The following is a 21,870-nucleotide window of genomic DNA, read 5'->3' as shown; positions in this document are numbered from 1 at the left end:
GGAGGAAACCTGGCACCATCCCTATGGTGAAGCATGGTGGTGGCTGCATCATGCTGTGGGGATGTTTTTCAGTGGCAGGGCCTGGGAGATTAGTCAGGATCGAGGGAAAGATAAACGGAGCAAAGTACAGAAAGATCCTTGATGAAAACCTTCTCCAGAGCACTCAGGACCTCAGACTGGGGCGAAGGACAACAGGACAAATACAGGTGTGCCAAGCTTGTAGTGTCATACCCAAGAAGACTCAAGGCTGTAATCGTTGCCAAAGGTGCTTCAACAAAGTACTGAGTAAAGGGTCTGAATACTTTTGTAAATTAGCTATTTAAGTTTTTTTTCTTTTGAATTACATTAGCAAAAAAATAACTGGTTTTGCTTCGTCATTATAGGGTATTGTGTGTAGATTGATCAATTTAGAATAAAGCTGTAATGTAACAAACTGTGGAGAAAGTCAAGGGGCCTGAATACTTTACGAATGCACTGTATATATGTTTATTGATAGACTTTCCATATCGGTGCCTATCACTAATAGTATGCTATTACGTCCCCAATTTGTTTTACATTACCCAAAGGGAAATCTACTTCCTTTGAGAGGAAATATGTTAAATTATGCTTATGGCGGCGCAATGCGCTGGATGATGGCATGCAATAGCTCTCTGTTGTTCATGACAACTGACCTCTGTTCTGAGACCAGTGACTTGGCAGGTGTTGTCCACGTACACTATATATACAAAAGTATGTGGACCCCCCTTCAAATGAGTGAATTCGGCTATTTCAGCCACACCCGTTTTTGACAGGTGTATAAAATCAAGCACACAGCCAAGCAATCTCCATAGCCAAACATTGGCAGAAGAATGGCCTTACTGAAGAGCTCGGTGACTTTCAACGTGGCTCCGTCATAGGATGACACCTTTCCAACAAGTCAGTTCGTCAAATTTCTGCCCTGCCAGAGTTGCCCTGGTCAACTGTAAGTGGTGTTATTGTGAAATGGAAACTTCTAAGAGCAACAACAGCTCAACCGGGAAGTTGTAGGCCACACAAGCTCACAGAACGGGACCGCCGAGTGCTGAAGTGCGTAAACATTGTCTGTCCTCGGTTGCAACACCCACTACCGAGTTCCAAACTGCCACTGGAAGCAATGTCAGCACAAGAGCTGTTTGGCCGGAGCTTCATGAAAAGGTTTTCCATAGCCCAGCAGCCGCACACAAGCCTAAGATCACCATGCGTAATGTCAAGCGTTGGCTGGAGTGGTGTAAAGCTCGCCGCCATTGGAGCAGTGGAAACACATTCTCTGGAGTGAGGAATCACGCTTCACCATCTGGCAGTCCGACAGATGAATCTGGGTGTGGTGGATGCCAGGAGAACGCTACCTGCCCCAATGCATTGTGCCAACTGTAAAGTTTGGTGGAGGAGGAACAACGGTCAGGGGCTGTTTGTCATGGTTCAGGCTTGGCCCCTTAGTTCCAGTGAAGGGAAATCTTAACGCTACAGCATACAATGACATTCTAGATGATTCTGTACTTTGTGGCAACAGTTTGGAGAAGGTCCTTTCTTGTTTCAGCATGACAATGCCCCCATGCACAAAGTGCTCCATAAAGAAATTGTTTGTACAGATCGGTGTGGAAGAACTTGACTGGCCTGCACAGAGCCCTGACCTCAACCCCATCAAACACCTTTGCAATGAATTGGACCCCGACTGCGAGCCAGCCCTAATCGCCCTTCATCAGTGCCCGACTTAACCAATGCTCTTGTGGCTGAATGGAAGCATGTCCCCTCAGCAATGTTTCAACATCTAGTGGAAATCCTTTCCAGAAGAGTGGAGGCTGTTATAGCTGCAAAGGGGGTCCAACTTCATATTAATGACCATGATTTTGAAATTAGATGTTCAATGAGCAGGTGTCCACATACTTTTGGTCATGTAGTGTATGTCTCATGTGGTCTTGAAGGGCTTGACCCATAAGAGGGTGTATTTATTTATTTTTATTTCACCTTTATTTAACCAGGTAGGCAAGTTGAGAACAGGTTCTCGTTTGCAACTGGGACCTGGCCAAGATAAAGCAAAGCAGTTCGACACATACAACAACACAGAGTTACACATGGAATAAAAAACATACGGTCAATAATACAGTAGAAAAAGTCTATATACAGTATGTGCAAATGAGGTAGGATAAGGGAGGTAAGGCAATAAATAGGCCATGGTGGCGAAGTAATTACAATATAGCAATTAAACACTGAAATGGTAGATGTGCAGAAGATGAATGTGCAAATAGAGGTCCTGGGGTGCAAAGGAGCAAGATAAATAAATAAATACAGTATTGGGATGAGGTAGTTAGATGGGCTATTTACAGATGAGCTATGTACAGGTGCAGTGATCTGTGAGCTGGTGCTTAAAGCTAGTGAGGGAGATATGAATCTCCAGCTTCAGTGATTTTTGCAGTTCGTTCCAGTCATTGGCAGCAGAGAACTGTAAGGAAAGGCGGCCAAAAGAAGAATTGGCTTTGGGGGTGACCAGTGAGATATACCTGCTGGAGCGTGTGCTACAGGTGGGTGCTGCTATGGTGACCAGTGAGCTGAGACAAGGCGGGGCTTTACCTAGCAGATACTTGTAGATGACCTGGAGCCAGTGGGTTTGGCGACGAGTATGAAGTGAGGGCCAGCCAACGAGAGCGTACAGGTCGCAGTGGTGGGTATTAAATGGGGCTTTGGTGACAAAACGGATGGCACTGTGATAGACTGCATCCAATTTGTTGAGTGGAGTGTTGGAGTCTATTTTGTAAATGACATCGCCGAAGTCAAGGATCGGTAGGATGGTCAGTTTTATGAGGGTCAATTAATACGGCTGCACAGTAATGTCTCTTATCGATGGCGGTTATGATATCGTTTAGGACCTTGAGCGTGGCTGAGGTGCACCCATGACCAGCTCTGAAACCAGATTGCATAGCGGAGAAGGTACGGTGGGATTTGAAATGGTCTGTAATCTGTTTGTTAACTTGGCTTTTGAAGACCTTAGAAAGGCAGGATAGGATAGATATAGGTCTGTAGCAGTTTGGGTCAAGAGTGTCTCCCCCTTTGAAGAGGGGGATGACCGCGGCAGCTTTCCAATCTTTGGGAATCTCAGACGATACGAAAGACAGGTTGAACAGGCTAGTAATAGGGGTTGCAACAATTGCAGCTGATAATTTTAGGAAGAGAGGGTCAGATTGTCTAGCCCAGCTGATTTGTAGGGATCCAGATTCTTTCAGAACATCAGCTATCTGGATTTGGGTGATGGAGAAATGGGGGAGGCTTGCGCAAGTTGCTGTGGGGGGTGCAGAGCTGTTGACCGGGTTATGGGTAGCCAGGTGGAAAGCATGGGCAGCTGTAGAAAAATGCTTATTGAAATTCTCGATTATCGTAGGTTTATCGGTGGTGACAGTGTTTCCTAGCCTCAGTGCAGTTGCCAGCTGGGAGGAGGTGCTCTTATTCTCCATGGACTTTACAGTGTCCCAGAACTTTTTTGAGTTTGTGCTACAGAATGCAAATTTCTTCTTGAAAAAGCTAGCCTTAGCTTTCCTAACTGCCTGTGTATATTGGCTCCTAACTTCCCTGAAAAGTTGCATATCACGGGGGCTCTTCAATGCTAATGCAGAACTTCACAGGATGTTTTTGTGCTGGTCAAGGGCAGTCAGGTCTGGAGAGAACCAAGGGCTATATCTGTTCTTCGTTCTAAATTGGAACCCACCATACGAGACTGTACACTGTAAAGATGTTCCTGTAAATTTACAGCATTATACTGGCACCACAGTTGCCAGTTTAATACTGTAATTCTGCTTTACAGCAGTAATGCTGTAATATAGTTTACAGCATGATTTATGTGACATACATATTACAGCATCCCTGCTGTACATTTACAGCAGGGATGCTGTAATATGTTTTACAGTAAGGACAATCATGCTGGTAACTATTACAGCATCACTGCTGTAAAGCAAAATTACAGTATTAAACTGGCAACTGTGGTGCCAGTATAATGCTGTAAATTTACAGGGAAATACCTACAGTAATATACAATTATTTTACAGTACTAAGCAGCATTGCAGGTTGTCTTTAGAAGACAGCTCCCTGAAATGTAATATTGTAAGAAAAACAATGTGTACAGATTTATATGTTTATTCAAATTCATAATATGAATTTCACATGAATTGCACTTTAACCACAAAGAACAACATTTGAAAAGAGCAACATTACAACTCCAGATATGTCACTCCCTGACCTTAGAGAGCCTTTTTATTTCTCTATTTGGTTAGGTCAGGACGTGATTTGGGTGGGTATTCTAGTTTTTCTATTTCTTTGTTGGCCAGGTATGGTTCCCAATCAGAGGCAGCTGTCTATCGTTGTCTCTGATTGGGGATCATACTTAGGCAGCCTTTTTCCACCTTTAGTTTGTGGGATCTTGTTTTTGTACTGTTGCTTTCCAACCCTACAGAACTGTGCGTTTCGTATTGTATTTGTTGTTTTTTCGGTGTTATCAATAAAAGAAAGATGTTCGCCTACCACGCTGCACCTTGGTCTCCTCACTCAAACAACGAGCGTAACAAGATAGTAGGGGAGAGAGGGAGACAGAGAGAGATACAGTGATAAGAACATTGACAAATACTAGCCAATATTGTACTTCACCATACACAAACCAAGACATCAGAATAGGGCAATCTTGAAAATACAGGATTATGTAAGAAAAGAATACAATCTAAACAGATCAATGAAAAATAGGAAAACAACAGTAGAACATGGAGACATTTTGACAAAAAACTAACAAGAACTGCTTGCCTGCCTGTCTTTGAGAGAGAAATGAGAGAGAGAGAGAGAGATCGAGAGAAAACGGGTCTGAGAGAAGGACGGATAGAAAGGAGCGAGCAGGGCTAGATTGGAGCCAGAGAAGCACGCTACCGCAAGCCAACACAGTCTCTGGGATGGCGCAAGCAGATCATTTTCAATGCCTCAACTGATTTAATATATTCTATGTTGGTTTGTGCAGGTTCCTGGTTCGAATAAACCCTGAAGGAACCAAATGCACAGCGAAAGCAGAAGTGAGCCGCAAGACCGGAAAGGTCGTTCAGAGGAAGCCATTGCCAATTGACGCACATGTTACACGCTTTCTCGCAGACCTGAACGAGTTCGAGTGGAAAAAGTACACAAACAATAAGGAATATCATTGCAATGTAACAAACAAATGCTAAATGTAAGTGTTGGATTAATGAATGTTCAATGCTTACCTCTGTATCAGCTTCAAGGTTGCAGAGGTCGACTCCTGGTATTCTATGTTAAAAACATGGAAAGTGCTGAAGAGCACAGAGAGGGCAGCAGCAAAGTTGGACTCACTGTCCAAAACACAGACCACTCTCCCCTCGATCGACACCATCCGTTTTGAGGAACCCAAAAGAGTATTTCCTGAAATACACAAAAGTAAGGCTGTTAGTGTATACTTACTAGACATCTCTAGATAGGTACCACAATACTATATATTTCTGTTCCACCTTAAATCAAATAAATGTATTACCAAGCATGATCATCCTTGGTGTGTCTGGCAAAGGAATTTGCGCCTCGACATCAACCCGAGTTGCAGTGACCTAAAATCACAAAACGAAAATATTCAAATCATGTGTAATAGGACAGTATAAACACCATTAATCATATTAACTTTATAAGTATAAAAACACTATTCCTTACATCTGCCAAGAGGAACAGAGACTTGTCCTTCTCTTTGAAGTGGGTCATCAACAAAAGAATGGCAGCAGTGGCTGTTAGTTCGTCATTGCCTTTTATGTAACCATCGATTTCATTCAGCAGGCACTGGATCTCTCTCCTCAACTTTGTCTTTCGGCTTTTAAAAAAGTTGAAAATTCTCTTACCCTTGTTCAGGAGAGCTTGTGACTGTCAATCACGAGTATTGAAGTGGTCGCAGAGCCATAACTTGGTGAAAAGGAAAGGCCACTGTTCCTGGAGGTCAATGATGCTTGGAGGAGGACAAGTGTCCTATCCATTATTACAGATCCTATCCATTCTTCATTTTCTTTTAAAAAATACTAAGAAAAAAAACTCTGTTAGGCTATGCGCTGCACTCCATACCAGCACAAGAGGACAAACAATTAATTTTCAGAAACATTTGAATATTTCTGTACTTTTATGTACTTTTGTAATTTCCGTCCATTTTATTGCATATTTCTTGCTCCCTCATAGCATAAACCATTTATTTTGAGGGCAAACAAACTAACTAAACTCAGCAAAAAAGGAAACGTCCATTTTTCAGGACCCTGTCTTTCAAAGATAATTCGTAAAAATCCAAATGACTTCACAGATCTTCATTGTAAAGGGTTTAAACACTGTTTCCCATGCTTGTTCAATGAATAATAAATAATTAATGAACATGCACCTGTGGAACGGTCATTGAGACACTAACAGCTTACAGACGGTAGGCAATTAAGGTCACCGTTATGAAAACTTAGGACACTAAAGAGGCCTTTTTACTGAAAAACACCAAAAGCTCATCTGCGTGAACATGCCTAAGACAGCGCCACAGGGAGACAGGATGGACAGCTGATCAACCTCACAGTGGCAGACCACGTGTAACAACACATGCACAGGATCGGTACATCCAAACATCACACCTGTGGGACAGGTACAGGATGGCAACAACTTTTTTTAAATTTAACCTTTATTTAACTAGGCAAGTCAGTTGAGAACAAATTCTTATTTACAATGACGGCCTACCCGGCCAAACTCGGACGACGCTGGACCAATTGTGCGCCGCCCTATGGGACTTCCAATCACGGCCGGTTGTGATACAGTCTGGATTTGAACCGGGTTTTCTGTAGTGACGCCTCAAGCACTGAGATGCAGTGTCTTAAAGGCTGAATACACCACCCACGTCGCGTACGCGAGCGTTGCAAAATAAATTTAGAAATCTATGTTATTAATTATTGCACCCACACTGCTAGCGCGCCGAGTGTCTGCGTTGCCAAGGGCTAAAATAGAAATCAGTTCTATTTCTGACGCAGATCGCGCTGCAAGTCCTGCCTCTCCTATCTCCTCATTGGTTTATAGAAGCAGGTACCCACGTGCCATCTCCTCATTGGTTATACCCACATGGGTGACTGAAAGACGAACGAGGTCAGTGGCGGTAATGCACCTAATTTATGAAAGTTTCCAATCGCAATATAAAGTCAAGAGAAGAAAAAGCCTGGAAAAAAGAGAGATGACTAGAAATTATTCGGTTGACCGTTTTATGTGTGGATTAATTGGCGGAGTAGAGGACCTTGTGCATTTCAGGTAAAATAACTACTCAATGTTTATATCCCAGGACAAATTAGCTAGCAACAGCAAGCTAGCTAAATAGGACTAATTAGCTAAATTGCCAAAAATGTTTAATGCTTTTCGACCTGTCCCTAAATTAATATAAATGGTTCAGAGTTTGTTTTGATATTTGAACCTGCGTGTCATGATCGCGTTTGTTGTGGGGGTACAAAATACATTTATGCATGATGGCGCACGCGAGCAGCCGGTTTGGGTTCCATGTTAGACCACTGCGCCACTTGGGAGCCCAACTGCCTGAGTTACACCAGGAACGCACAATCCCTCCATCAGTGCTCAGACTGTCTGCAATAGGCTGAGAGAGGCTGGACTGAGGGCTTGTAGTTCTGTTGTAAGGCAGGTCCTGACCAGAAATCACCGGCAATGATGTCGCCTATGGGCACAAACCCACCGCCGCTGAACCAGACAGGACTGGCAAAAAGTGCTCTTCACCGACGAGTCGTGGTTTTGTCTCACCAGGGGTGATGGTCGGATTCGCGTTTATCGTCGAAGGAATGAGCGTTACACCGAGGCCTGTACTCTGGATCGATTTGGAGGTGGAGGGTGCGTCATGGTCTGGGGCGGTGTGTCACAGCATCATCGGACTGAGCTTGTTGTCATTGCAGGCAATTTCAACTCTGTGCGTTACAGAGAAGACATCCTTCCTCCCTCATGTGGTACCCTTCCTGCAGGCTCATCCTGACATGACCCTCCAGCATGACAATGCCAATGCTCGTTCTGTGTGTGATTTCCTGCAAGACAGGAATGTCAGTGTTACTGCTATGGCCAGCTAAGAGCCCGGATCTCAATCCCATTGAGCACGTCTGGGACCTGTTGGATCGGAGGGTGAGGGCTAGGGCCATTCCCCCCCAGAAATGTCTGGAAACCCTTACATGGAACCCAGAAGATTTCTACCTAGAACCAAAAAGGTTATACAAGTACCTGGAATCAAAAAGTGATCTTCAAAGGGTTCTCATATGGGGACAGCCAAATAACCATTTTAGATTCTAGATAGCACCTTTTTTCAATACAATGACATAAATATGTTACATTTATCAATCAAGAGCGCACCTCTTTGGTTGAAAGACTGAAGCAATTCCCGGCACTATGTTGGCATCAAATGGTATTTTATGTCCTCCTGCTGAACATATTCAAGGTCGTTAATATTCTCCACTCCAACATTTGCCCTCAGATGCGCCGACAAAGATCTCACCATCTCGGTCTCCAACCGACACACACATAAAGAGAATCTGGTATAAAATGAACCCCGAGATCGACCAGTGACACAGACTGATACCCCAACAATAAAATTAACCTGTGATTCTCTGACCAGAATCAGTGAGATCTTTACAAATATGTATCCGTCATCATTTTCTCCCATTACAACAAGGCCTTTAGTGTATGTTTTTACTTTGTATACAATTTTGAACATCTCTACAGTGCTTTGCTTTGTGAACACTTTTGACTGAAGAGGTCCCTGAATGGCGTTGTTAAATAATTGCTCCTCAAATTAATGACACCAACAACTTCAATACTATGTGGAAACAATTGGCCGCTGCATAAGTAAGATTGGAGTAACTGGTGGCTCTCAGACAAGTTTTCTGGCTCACTCCTTTAAGTAGGAGTGCTTGCTCTCAAACCCTGGGTGTCCACAAACGAATGAGTCACCCAAATTGCAGGATGAGGTCGGGGTAGTGTAACAAGTCGTGATGCTTTGGTGCAAGGGCACTCTACCCCACAAGCAAAACTGTAGTTCGCCACATTTCTATGTTTTTTTTTGCATGAGTAATGAATGCGGCGCCAAACATCTGTGGTGTGTGTGTGAGAGAGAGAAAGAGCGTTGTATCCTATAGTTGAAACCAAGACTGTTCTCAGGGCAGGTCTGGCGGTTTTGACTAGCAGAAGTTGCTTTTCTTAGCAGATACTACTGTAAAGAAATACAGTAAGTTAGTCATTTTTACAGGAGGCTTACAATTACAGTTAATAACAGTATTTTTCAGCATTATACCCATATGCAGTGCAATCTACAGCATTAATGCTGTAAAACACATTTAAGGTATTTTAAGGTGGATTCTACAATGTTTTACTGTTGAAATTACAAGGAAAACCAACATAGTAAAGAACATAATTAAAGCAGTTTTTATTGAATAGATATCGAGTACAAAGAAATACTTTCTTGCTGCTTTTCCAAACAGTACACAAGTACAAAAATAGGAGACAGATCTTTTTGAATAACTCCCTCTTCAAACACGTTTAGTTTAAAAACATTTGAATGCACAATGGAAGTACATTATTATTGGAGAAAGTATTTTTCACAAAATATAAATCATATATATATATATATATAAAAAGATGTTGCAAATCTAACATACAAAAAAGCCTATTGATTAATCTTGTTCTAAAATGCTTGATAAAATAATACATCACAAGCAAGCCTTATTCAGTGCCTTCAGTAAGTATTCACACCCCTTGACTTTTTACACATTTTATCACTGGCCTACACACAATACCCCATAATGTCAATGTGGTATTATGTTTAATCAAATTAATTAAAATTGAAAAGCTGAAATCTCTTGAGTCATTAAGTATTGAACCCCTTAGCTAGGGCAAGCCAAAATAAGTTCAGGAATAAAAATGTGCGTACAAAAGGGACATTAAATATCCCTTTGAGCATGGTTAAGTTATTAATTACACTCTGGATGGTGTATCAATACACCCAGCCACTACAAAGATACAGGCATTCTTCCTAACTCAGTTGCCGCAGAGGAAGGAAAACTGAGGATGGATCAACAACATCGTAGTTACTCCATAATACTAACCTAATTGACAGCGTGAAACGAAGGAAGCCTGTACAGAATAAAAATATTTGAAAACATGCATCCTGTTTGCAACAAGGCACTAAAGTAACACTGCAAAAAATGTGGGCAAAGCAATACATTTTTGTCCTGAATACAAATCCAATACAACACATTACTGAGTACCACTCTCCATATTTCCAAGCATAGTGGTGACTGCATCATCTTATGGGTATGCTTGTAATCGTTAAGGACTGGGGAGTTTTTCAGGATAAAAAAAAAATCAACACAGGCAAAATCTGGTTCCATCTGCTCTCCACCTATCAGCAGGACAATAACCTAAAACACAAAACCAAATCTACACCGGTTACTTGACAAGAAAATAACAAATATTCCTGAGTGGCCGAGTTACAGTTTTGACTTAAATTTACTTGGAAATATATGACAAGACACTGAAAATGGTTGTCTTTGTAACGGTCCTGACCTGTTTTCTGTTGTTTTTGTATGTGTTCATGGTCAGGGCGTGTGTTTTGGGTGGGCAGTCTATGTTTTCTGTTTCTATGTTGGTTTTTGGTTGCCTGGTATGGCTCTTAATTAGAGGCAGGTGTTTTGCGTTTTCCTCTAATTAAGAGTCATATTTAGGTAGGGTGTTCTCACTGTTTGTTTGGGGGTGATTGTCTTCCATATCTGTGTTATGTTTTGCACCATACGGGACTGTTTGGTTGTTCGTTCGTTTTGATGTAGTCTGTTCCTGTCCGTGAGTTTTACGTTTAGTTAGTTAAGTTCAGTTTTCGTCTACGCCGTTTTTTTGTTTTGTAATTTTGAAAGTGTTGTGTTTTCGTGTTGCCATCGTCGTGTTCGAATAAAGAGATGGCTTATTTCCCTAATGCTGCATTTTGGTCTACTGATCCTTCCCTCCTCTCCTCGTCCGAGGATGAGGAGAACGACAGCCCTTACAGAATCACCCACCACGCTAGGACCAAGCGGCAAGGGAAAACTCAACGGAGTAAGGGACAGGAAAAGAAGGAGCAATGGACTTGGGACGATATATTGGACGGAAAAGGTTGCTACACATGGGAGGAGATCCTGGCTGGTAGGGATCGCCTCCCATGGGAACAGCTGGAGGCACTGAGGAGAGCAGAGGCTACCGGAGAGAGGAACCGGAGTTATGAGGGAACGCGTCTGGCACGGAAGCCCAAAAAGCCCGTAAGTAACACCCAAAAATTTCTTGGGGGGGGGCTAAGAGGTAGTGGGCCAAGGGCAGGTAGGAGACCTGCGCCCACTTCCCAGGCTTACCGTGGAGAGCGGGAGTACGGGCAGGCGCAGTGTTACGCAGTAGAGCGCACGGTGTCTCCTGTACGAGTGCATAGCCCAGTGCGGGTTATTCCACCTCCCCGCACTGGCAGGGCTAGATTGGGTATTGAGCCAGGTGTCATGAGGCCGGCTCAACGCGTCTGGTCTCCAGTGCGTCTCCTCGGGCCGGCATACATGGCACCTGCCTTACGCATGGTTTCCCCGGTTCGCCTACATAGGTCGGTGCGGGTTATTCCACCTCCCCGCACTGGTCGGGCAACCGGGAGTATTCAACCAGGTAAGGTTGGGCAGGCTCAATGCTCAAGAGTGCCAGTATGCCTCCACGGTCCGGTATTTCCGGCGCCACCTCCCCGCCCCAGCCTAGTACCTACAGTGCCTACACTACGCACTAGGCTACCAGTGCGTCTCCTGAGCCCTGTTCCTCCTCCACGCACTCTCTCTGTAGTGCGTGTATCCAGTTCGGTGCCTCCAGTTCCGGCACCACGCACTAAGCCTCCTGTGCGTCTCCAGAGCCCTGTACACACTGTATCTTCTCCCCCTACTAATCCTGATGTGCTTGTCCTCAGCCCGGTTTCACCAGTGCCGGTACCTCGCATCAGGTATAGAGTGGGCTTTGAGAGTACAGTGTGCCCTGTCCCTGCTCCCCGCACTAGTAGGAAGGTGCTTATCCTTAGCCCGGTGCCTCCAGTTCCGGCACCACGCACCAGGTCTACAGTGCGCCGTATCCGGCCAGAGCCATCCGTCTCCCCAGCGCCATCTGAGCCATCCGTCTCCCCAGCGCCATCTGAGCCATCCGTCTCCCCAGCGCCATCTGAGCCATCCGTCTCCCCAGCGCCATCTGAGCCATCCGTCTCCTCAGCGTCATCTGAGCCATCCGTCTCCCCAGCGCCATCTGAGCCATCCGTCTCCCCAGCGCCGTCTGAGCCATCCGTCTGCCATGAGCCTGCAAAGCCGCCCGTCTGCCATGAGCCTGCAAAGCCGCCCGTCTGCCATGAGCCTGCAAAGCCGCTCGTCTGCCATGAGCCTACAGAGCCGTCCGCCAGACAGGAGCCGCTAGAGCCGCCCGCCAGACAGGAGCCGCTAGAGCCGCCCGCCAGACAGGATCTGCCAGAGCCGCCAACCAGACAGGATCTGCCAGAGCCGCCAACCAGACAGGATCTGCCAGAGCCGCCAACCAGACAGGATCTGCCAGAGCCGCCAACCAGACAGGATCTGCCAGAGCCGCCAACCAGACAGGATCTGCCAGAGCCGCCAACCAGACAGGATCTGCCAGAGCCGCCAACCAGACAGGATCTGCCAGAGCCGTCAGCCTGCCATGAGCGTCGAGAGCCGTCAGCCTGCCATGAGCGTCGAGAGCCGTCAGCCTGCCATGAGCGTCGAGCCGTCAGCCTGCCATGAGCGTCGAGAGCCGTCAGCCTGCCATGAGCGTCGAGAGCCGTCAGCCTGCCATGAGCGTCGAGAGCCGTCAGCCTGCCATGAGCGTCGAGAGCCGTCAGCCTGCCATGAGCGTCGAGAGCCGTCAGCCTGCCATGAGCGTCGAGAGCCGTCAGCCTGCCATGAGCGTCGAGAGCCGTCAGCCTGCCATGAGCGTCGAGAGCCGTCAGCCAGCCATGAGCGTCGAGAGCCGTTCAGTCAGGATCTGCCTGAGTATCTCAGCCGGGACCTGCCCCTTGTCCCGGTGCTGCCCCTTATCCCGGTGCTGCCCCTTGTCCCGGTGCTGCCCCTTGTCCCGGTGCTGCCCCTTGTCCCGGTGCTGCCCCTTGTCCCGGTGCTGCCCCTTGTCCCGGTGCTGCCCCTTGTCCCGGTGCTGCCCCTTGTCCCGGTGCTGCCCCTTGTCCCGGTGCTGCCCCTTGTCCCGGTGCTGGCCGTTCATTTAGGGGATGTTAGTTTTAGGGTGGTCATTGGGAGGGGAAGACAGAAGCGGGGAGTGACTATGGTGGTGTGGGGACAGCGTCCAGAGCCTGAGCCACCACCGTGGTCAACTGCCCACCCAGACCCTCCCCTGGACTTTGTGCTGGTGCGCCCGGCGTTCGCACCTTGAGGGGGGGGTTCTGTAACGGTCCTGACCTGTTTTCTGTTGTTTTTGTATGTGTTCATGGTCAGGGCGTGTGTTTTGGGTGGGCAGTCTATGTTTTCTGTTTCTATGTTGGTTTTTGGTTGCCTGGTATGGCTCTTAGAGGCAGGTGTTTTGCGTTTTCCTCTAATTAAGAGTCATATTTAGGTAGGGTGTTCTCACTGTTTGTTTGTGGGTGATTGTCTTCCGTGTTCGTATATGTATGTACCATACGGGACTGTTTGGTTGTTCGTTTCGTTTTGATGTAGTCTGTTCCTGTCCGTGAGTTTTACGTTAGTTATGTAAGTTCATGTTCAGGTTTTTTCGTCTACGTCGTTTTCTTGTTTTGTAATTTTGAAAGTGTTTGTTTTCGTGTTGCCATCGTGTCAAATAAAAGATGGCTTATTTCCCGAATGCTGCGTATTGGTCTACTGATCTTTCTCTCCTCTCCTCGTCTGAGGAGGAGGAGGAGGAGAACGACAGCCCTTACAGTCTTGCAATGATCAACAACCAATTTGACAGAGCTTGAAGAATTTAAAAAATAATAATGAGCAAATATTGCACAATCTAGATGTGGAGAGAGTCTCTTAGACTTACCCAGAAATACTTACTGTAATCGCTGCCAAAGGTGCTTCTACAAAGTATTGACTCAGGGGTGTGAATGCTTATGTAAATTGATTATTTCATTTTCAATAAATGTGCAAAAATGTCTAAAAACATGTTTTCCCTTTGTCATTATGGGGTATTATGTGTAGATGGGTAAGGAAAAAAATCGATTGAATCCATTTTGAATTCAGGCTGTAACACAACAGTATGTGGAATAAATCAAGGAGTATGAATAATTTCTGAAGGCACTGTATATATTGTGCTACTACTTCAGATTTTGTTTTAAGTAAGCAGAAGATCTGAGTATATAAAACAAAAAATGTTGAAGGTGTAGTTATAAAAATCCATTAAAATAATAGATTTTTTTTTTTGAATATTCAAAATCAAAAGCATGACATTTATCAAAATTAAAAGGATACAGTGCTATTAATAAAGCATGTAAACATCTTGTGTATTTTGGTATCTTAGTAAAATAACTTTTGAAGTAAAGCAAGTGCTGGTTATGACATATAGTCAGTGTTTTACTAACGTAAGCTCTTTGAACAGACTGCTAAAAGGCACCATGAACGAGTGAGTAGTACTGAGTAGTACTCAGTAAAAAACAAATAACTGGCAGGTCTCCACTGTGAACATATGCTATGTAAAAAAAAAAGTCCAGTATTTTAAAACTGCACAGCAAATTCTCCACATTCATTTACCAAAACAAAAAAAGGGCTACAAAAGTAGCCAAAATGAGTAGACAAAATAAGTGTATATTGTACTTCAATCTGAAGTCCAGAGCACTTTAACAATGGTGAAGGATATCTATGCACCATACTGGGGTTTATCAACCACTTAAATTTACAGATTTAAAAATATAAATTTAAGATGACATTAGGACAATGAAACTCCCAAAGTCCAATCAAATATTTTTTAAATCTTGTAAACATTTTCATATATACAGTATAAAAATGAAGTATACCATTTCTATAAAACATTCCAGTGACTTTTTGTACAGATAGCCAAGATGGTTTTCAGATGCCCTGGATGATGAGGTAACTCTCACTTATATTTGGTGAAAGCAAAAACTAACTTCCAGTTAAAGAATATGGATACTTTAGAACAGTAGCACATGACAAATGTCAAAATGTCCAATATTGAGAAGTCTTTACGTCTTCGTATTGATTTTACAGTACATTTTTTTATGTATTTTGGCATGGCTGAGAACGGAGCCTTCTTCATTCTGTCTCTCAGCTCGATTGGACATTTTTGTATTGATTCAAGTATTACGTCACATTGGCATTTGGGAGAAGAACATGTACATTTCCCAATGTTGACATCATGAAAATGAAACAAAAATGTCTACTCATTGATAAAGAGATCTATAAATTCTTATATAAAAGTTTCTCTAGTTTTAGAAAATCAGTGTGGCATAACTGCTTGAGGATAGGGTTAGACATTTTACAGAATTTGGCAACTTTTTAATTTAAATTTTTTTTTATCCCCTTTTCTCCCCAATTTTCGTGGTATCCAATCGCTAGTAATTACTATCTTGTCTCATCGCTACAACTCCCGTACGGGCTCGGGAGAGACGAAGGTCGAAAGCCACGCGTCCTCCGAAGCACAACCCAACCAAGCCGCACTGCTTCTTAACACAGCGCGCCTCCAACCCGGAAGCCAGCAGCACCAATGTGTCGGAGGAAACACTGTGCACCTGGCCCCCTTGGTTAGCGCGCACTGCGCCCGGACCGCCACAGGAGTCGCTGGAGCGCAATAAGACAAGGATATCCCTACCGGTCAAACCCTCCCTAACCCGGACGACGCTAGCCCAATTGTGTGTCGCCTCACGGACCTCCCGGCCGGCTGCGACAGAACCTGGGCGCGAACCCAGAGACTCTGGTGGCGCTAGACCACTGCGCCACCCGGGAGGCCCAGAATTTGGCAACCTTTTGACTATATGGAGAATCTCCCCCCACATCACATTGATTGAATCTCTATATAATCCTTATATAATGTTTCACACGTAATGTATAATATGTAGCCTACTGCTGGCAAATTGTGCCAGCATTCACTCAATGACCAAATGTCTCATTATTATTAATTTTTTTACTGGATGTTTGTATATATAATTAGTTTTATTTTTTCTTTGTTACGCTCGTCTGTTACTGTCACTTTGTCCTATTGTTGTCTAATATCTTTTCACTTTTGTCTTGAATGTTCTTAATTGGAAAATGCAAAAATAAAATATATATAAAAAAATATATATATATACACTGCTCAAAAAAATAAAGGGAACACTTAAACAACACAATGTAACTCCAAGTCAATCACACTTCTGTGAAATCAAACTGTCCACTTAGGAAGCAACACTGATTGACAATACATTTCACATGCTGTTGTGCATAGACAAAAGGTGGAAATAGGCAATTAGCAAGACACCCCCAAAAAAGGAGTGATTCTGCAGGTGGTGACCACAGACCACTTCTCAGTTCCTATGCTTCCTGGCTGATGTTTTGGTCACTTTTGAATGCTGGCGGTGCTCTCACTCTAGTGATAGCATGAGACGGAGTCTACAACCCACACAAGTGGCTCAGGTAGTGCAGTTCATCCAGGATGGCACATCAATGCGAGCTGTGGCAAAAAGGTTTGCTGTGTCTGTCAGCGTAGTGTCCAGAGCATGGAGGCGCTACCAGCAGACAGGCCAGTACATCAGGAGACGTGGAGGAGGCCGTAGGAGGGCAACAACCCAGCAGCAGGACCGCTACCTCCGCCTTTGTGCAAGGAGGTGCACTGCCAGAGCCCTGCAAAATGACCTCCAGCAGGCCACAAATGTGCATGTGTCAGCATATGGTCTCACAAGGGGTCTGAGGATCTCATCTCGGTACCTAATGGCAGTCAGGCTGCCTCTCGCAAGCACATGGGAGGGCTGTGCGGCCCCACAAAGAAATGCCACCCCACACCATGACTGACCCATCGCCAAACCGGTCATGCTGGAGGATGTTGCAGGCAGCAGAACGTTCTCCACGGCGTCTCCAGACTCTGTCACGTCTGTCACATGTGCTCATGTGCTCAGTGTGAACCTGCTTTCATCTGTGAAGAGCACAGGGCGCAAGTGGCGAATTTGCCAATCTTGGTGTTCTCTGGCAAATGCCAAACGTCCTGCACGGTGTTGGGCTGTAAGCACAACCCCCACCTGTGGACGTCAGGCCCTCATACCACCCTCATGGAGTCTGTTTCTGACCGTTTGAGCAGACACATGCACATTTGTGGCCTGCTGGAGGTCATTTTGCAGGGCGCTGGCAGTGCACCTCCTTGCACAAAGGCGGAGGTAGCGGTCCTGCTGCTGGGTTGTTGCCCTCCTACGGCCTCCTCCACGTCTCCTGATGTACTGGCCTGTCTCCTGGTAGCGCCTGCATGCTCTGGACACTACGCTGACAGACACAGCAAACCTTTTTGCCACAGCTCGCATTGATGTGCCATCCTGGATGAACTGCACTACCTGAGCCACTTGTGTGGGTTGTAGACTCCGTCTCATGCTATCACTAGAGTGAGAGCACCGCCAGCATTCAAAAGTGACCAAAACATCAGCCAGGAAGCATAGGAACTGAGAAGTGGTCTGTGGTCACCACCGGCAGAATCACTCCTTTTTTGGGGGTGTCTTGCTAATTGCCTATAATTTCCACCTTTTGTCTATTCCATTTGCACAACAGCATGTGAAATTTATTGTCAATCAGTGTTGCTTCCTAAATGGACAGTTTGATTTCACAGAAGTGTGATTGACTTGGAGTTACATTGTGTTGTTTAAGTGTTCCCTTTATTTTTTTGAGCAGTGTATATATATATATATATGTCTGACTTTGTGATCACAACAAATCCACTCAAAAACAACATGAGGGGAAGTAATTTGTTAAGAAGTAAAAGCAGTGTATAAAGCCTTAAAACCCTAAAATAACACTTTGGCTTTTGCCTACCAGGGGATAACAAGATTGTCTAACTTAGCATTGGCACTTCTGATTGACAATCAGTGGTACTTTCCATGTCACTCTCAGACCAGCCTTTTGTTAAAAGGAAGGCTATAAAAGTAAGACCCTCAAATGGTCCCCTTATCAGTGCTGGTTTCGCTCAGTGAAAAGCAGGTCTGGCTCCTTAGATTTTTTTGTGTAGGGTATTTTTAGAGTGTTGGAAGAAAACATCATGGCTGAACGGAGAGGGGTGAGAGCGGAGTCACCATGTGTACCCGCACGATCTTGTGTCCTACTCCTCAGCCTCATGATTGGAGGAGGCCAAAGGGTGCAGATCTACACCTGCATTGCTTGCTGTTTGGGGTTTTAGGCTGGGTTTCTGTATAGCACTTTGTGACATCAGCTGATGTAAAAAGGGCTTTATAAATACATTTGATTTGATTTGCAGATCCTCCTCATGGGGTAGCAGTAGAGAGAGGTGTGGAACTACAGAGAGGTTGGTTAGGGAGGGCACTATTCACATGCAAAGTAGTCCTTCAAAGGGGCAAACAGGTGTCTGATGACAGGTACGCTCCAGGACCTCCCCAGAAGCTTCTGCCTGGCACCGCGGCCCATGTTGGACACATCTGTGTAGTGGACCGGGAAGCCAAAGATCCTGGAGGGAACAGAGGATTAGAACAGTTTCTAAACATGTGAGCGGCACAGTCTGAATAGAATTGTGGGTCTTGGTCTCACCCAATGATATTTATAAAACCTGGATTGCTAATGCTATGTATTAGCCAATGAGGGGCTTTGAAGCTACCGGTTGGCCATATTGGCACACCCTTTTAGGAGCAGTCCTCCATAGTAATACATGGAATTCTACAGTATTTTAATTAAATATTCTAAGGACAAAATTCTGTGTATTTAAGTTTTTTGTTTGTTGTAGAGGGGACAGTAACATTAGTACCGTACTCTATAAAATACATTAAGGAAAATGTTTTTATATTTTTAATAATTTTTTATTTTTATGTTTAGCTCACATAATAGAATTTAAAAGCATACATGAAGGTGTTTGTAATAGAATAAATGTGTCAAAAACTAATGTAGACATTAATAAAAGCATTTCTATAGCTTCCAAAATCTTTTTTTACAATTGAGGAGAAGTACCAAGATGGCTGTGCGTGGCTTCAATACAGCTCTTCCGGTTAGTCATCCAGTGTTTATACACATCATTGGTCTCACCTCTCCAGCTCGGTGCACCACAGGATGTCCTCTTTGCCATTCATCATGACGGGAAAGTGCTGGTCTTTGCCCTGCTTGATGGAGTTGGCGCGTGTGGTGATGGTGCGCACCTTTCCAAACTACAGGACAGAGAAAATACACACTCATATTAACACTATACAGATGCGATCAAAATATTGGCCCTCTTGCTCGATTCACTATTTCTTCTAAAATAAGTGGAAATTACCAAGGCAGCAGCTACTCTTCCTGGGGTCCAGCAAAATTAAGGCAGTTATATAATTTTACATTAAGTGTGTGCCCTCAGGCCACTACTCTACAATACAAAATCCATGTGTACGTGTGTGTATAGTGAGTATGTTATCAAGTGTGTGTATGCATGTGTCTGTGCCTGTGTTTGAGTCTCTTCCAGAGGTGTGGACACGAGTCACATGAATTGGACTCGAGTCAAACTCGAGTCAGAAATATGATGACTTGCAACCTGACTTTGACTTTAACACCAATGACTCGTGACTTAACTTGGACTTGAGCCTTTTGACTCGAACTTACTTGATACCCTCTCCAAGCCCAAATATAAAAAATGATGCTATTAAAAAGAAGTGTGCAGCGCGCCAACTCTTCATTTAACAGATTACAGTTTGAACTGGACAGCAGCCAATCAAATTGTGCCAGCTGAGAAAAAGTTGCACGTAGCAGTGCAGAGGAACGTCGGCGGATGAATTCAGATGGAGCGCTTGGAAAGATGATACCTCAAATTATTATTTTCAGATATAAAGACTATGCTGTATCAACAAAAAACGGATTGCAACTTGCAAAACATGCAGGAAGAAAATTACAGACGGCGGCATAACAATTTCCAACTTTGTTCAACATTTGAAGCTGCACAAAGAACGGTAAGTCGTGGCTAATATAGCCGACAGCTATATAATTTATAACTTTGCTAGTGTAGCATGTAGGCTAACCTAACGCTAAATCAATGAGCCTCCACACAGTCAGTCAGTGCGAGAATGTGATCATTGCACCCAAGATTGATCTACAACTGGCTAGGAAGTTGGTAGCCTAAATCCTGCCTGACTTTACTGCTGTTCCTAAAACCATTGACATACGTTAGCCTACTGTAACCACACACAGACAGGATGTGTGTGTTAATTTGGGCAATTGTGTACAAGCCTACATCGCCCGATTGCGCCTCATAGCGATCCTCGATAGTCGATCGCTATTGGGGGGTGGGGTCTTTCTCATGGTCTTTCTCATGGCTACCCATATATTTCCATGGATATATAACGTTTATTTGGAAAGTAATAAATAAATATATGTTTTAAAAGCATTCATTATTTGCGTAAATGTAATATACTAGCTATTACTAATATGAAAAGGTATTACATTTGGTGATAATCGTCTAGGGCTGTTTTTCATGGTTTGGGCTTGGCCCCTTTGTTCCAATGAAGGGAAATCTTAACGCTACAGCATACAATGACATTGTAGACGATTCTGTGCTTCCAACTCTGTGGCAACAGTTTGGGGAAGGCGCTTTCCTGTTTCAGCATGACAATGCCCCAGTGCACAAAGCGAGGTCCATACAGGAATGGTTTGTTGAGATCGGTGTGGAAGAACTTGACTGGCCTGCACAGAGCCGTGACCTCAATCAACCCCATCAAACACCTTTGGGATGAATTGGAATGCCGACTGCAAGCCAGGCCTAATCGCCCAACATCAGTGCCCGATCTCACTAATGCTCGTGTCTGAATGGAAGCAAGTCCCCGCAGCAATGTTCCAACATCTAATGGAAAGCCTTCCCAGAAGAGTAGATGCTGTTAGTGTAGCAAAGGGGGGACCAACTGCATATTATTGCCCATGATTTTGGAATGAGATGTTTGACGAGCAGGTGTCCACATACTTTTGGTCATGTAGTGTGTGTTTTCTGTGGGATATTGTGAAATATACACTCAGTGGCCAGTTTATTGGCTACATCATCCCATTCACGAAAATGGTTCATGTGGCCGTGGCTTGCTGTATAAAGCAGGCAGACAGGCATCGAGACATTCAGTTACTGTTCGATTGAACGTTAGAATGGGCAAAACGAGTGACCTAAGCAACTTTGAGCGTGGTATGATCGTCTATGCCAGGCGTGCCGGATCCAGTATCTCAGAAACGGCCGGCCTCCTGGGCTTTCATGTACGACAGGAGTTACCGAGAATGGTGCTACAAACAAAAAACATCCAGTCAGCGGGCCAAAACCGCTAATTGATGAAAGGTCGACGGAGAATGGCAAGAATCGTGCAAGCTAACTGGCAGGCCACAAACAGGCAAATAACGAACACACTGGGTTCCACTCCTATCAGCTAAAAAAACAGAAGCGGCTCCAGTGGCCACGCAATCACCAACACTGGACATTGAGGAGTGGAAGAACATTGCCTGGTCTGACGAATTCCGGTTCCTGTTGCGTCATGCTGATGGCAGAGTCAGACTTGGCGTAAGCATGACTCCATGGCCCCATCCTGCCTGGTATCAACGGTAGAGGCTGGTGGTGGTGGTGTAATGTTGTTGGGAATGTTTTACTGGCAAACGCTGGGTCCCTTAATACCAATTGAGCAACATGTCAATGCTCCGGAGAATTCAGGCA

General features: G+C 44.7%; 1 protein-coding gene across 2 annotated transcripts in view; it reads right to left on the bottom strand.

The window, feature by feature from the left end:
• Window positions 1-13,468: 13,468 nt before the first annotated feature.
• Window positions 13,469-21,870, bottom strand: part of LOC129860961 (DNA (cytosine-5)-methyltransferase 3B-like) — an 81,674-nt gene continuing 73,272 nt past the window's right edge. For both annotated transcript variants that reach the window (XM_055931931.1, XM_055931932.1), the window contains exons 21-22: window positions 19,251-19,369; window positions 13,469-18,681 (exon numbers count right to left, since the gene is read on the bottom strand). In XM_055931931.1, coding sequence (XP_055787906.1) covers window positions 18,540-18,681; window positions 19,251-19,369 — 261 coding nt within the window. In that variant the 3' untranslated portion in view covers window positions 13,469-18,539. The remainder of the gene's footprint in view (window positions 18,682-19,250; window positions 19,370-21,870) is intronic.

Source organism: Salvelinus fontinalis, chromosome 8 (assembly GCF_029448725.1).
Source record: "Salvelinus fontinalis isolate EN_2023a chromosome 8, ASM2944872v1, whole genome shotgun sequence".
Taxonomy (NCBI): Eukaryota; Metazoa; Chordata; class Actinopteri; order Salmoniformes; family Salmonidae; genus Salvelinus; species Salvelinus fontinalis.
Note: the sequence above shows the minus strand (reverse complement) of the source record. Positions and strands in the feature narration are given on the sequence as shown.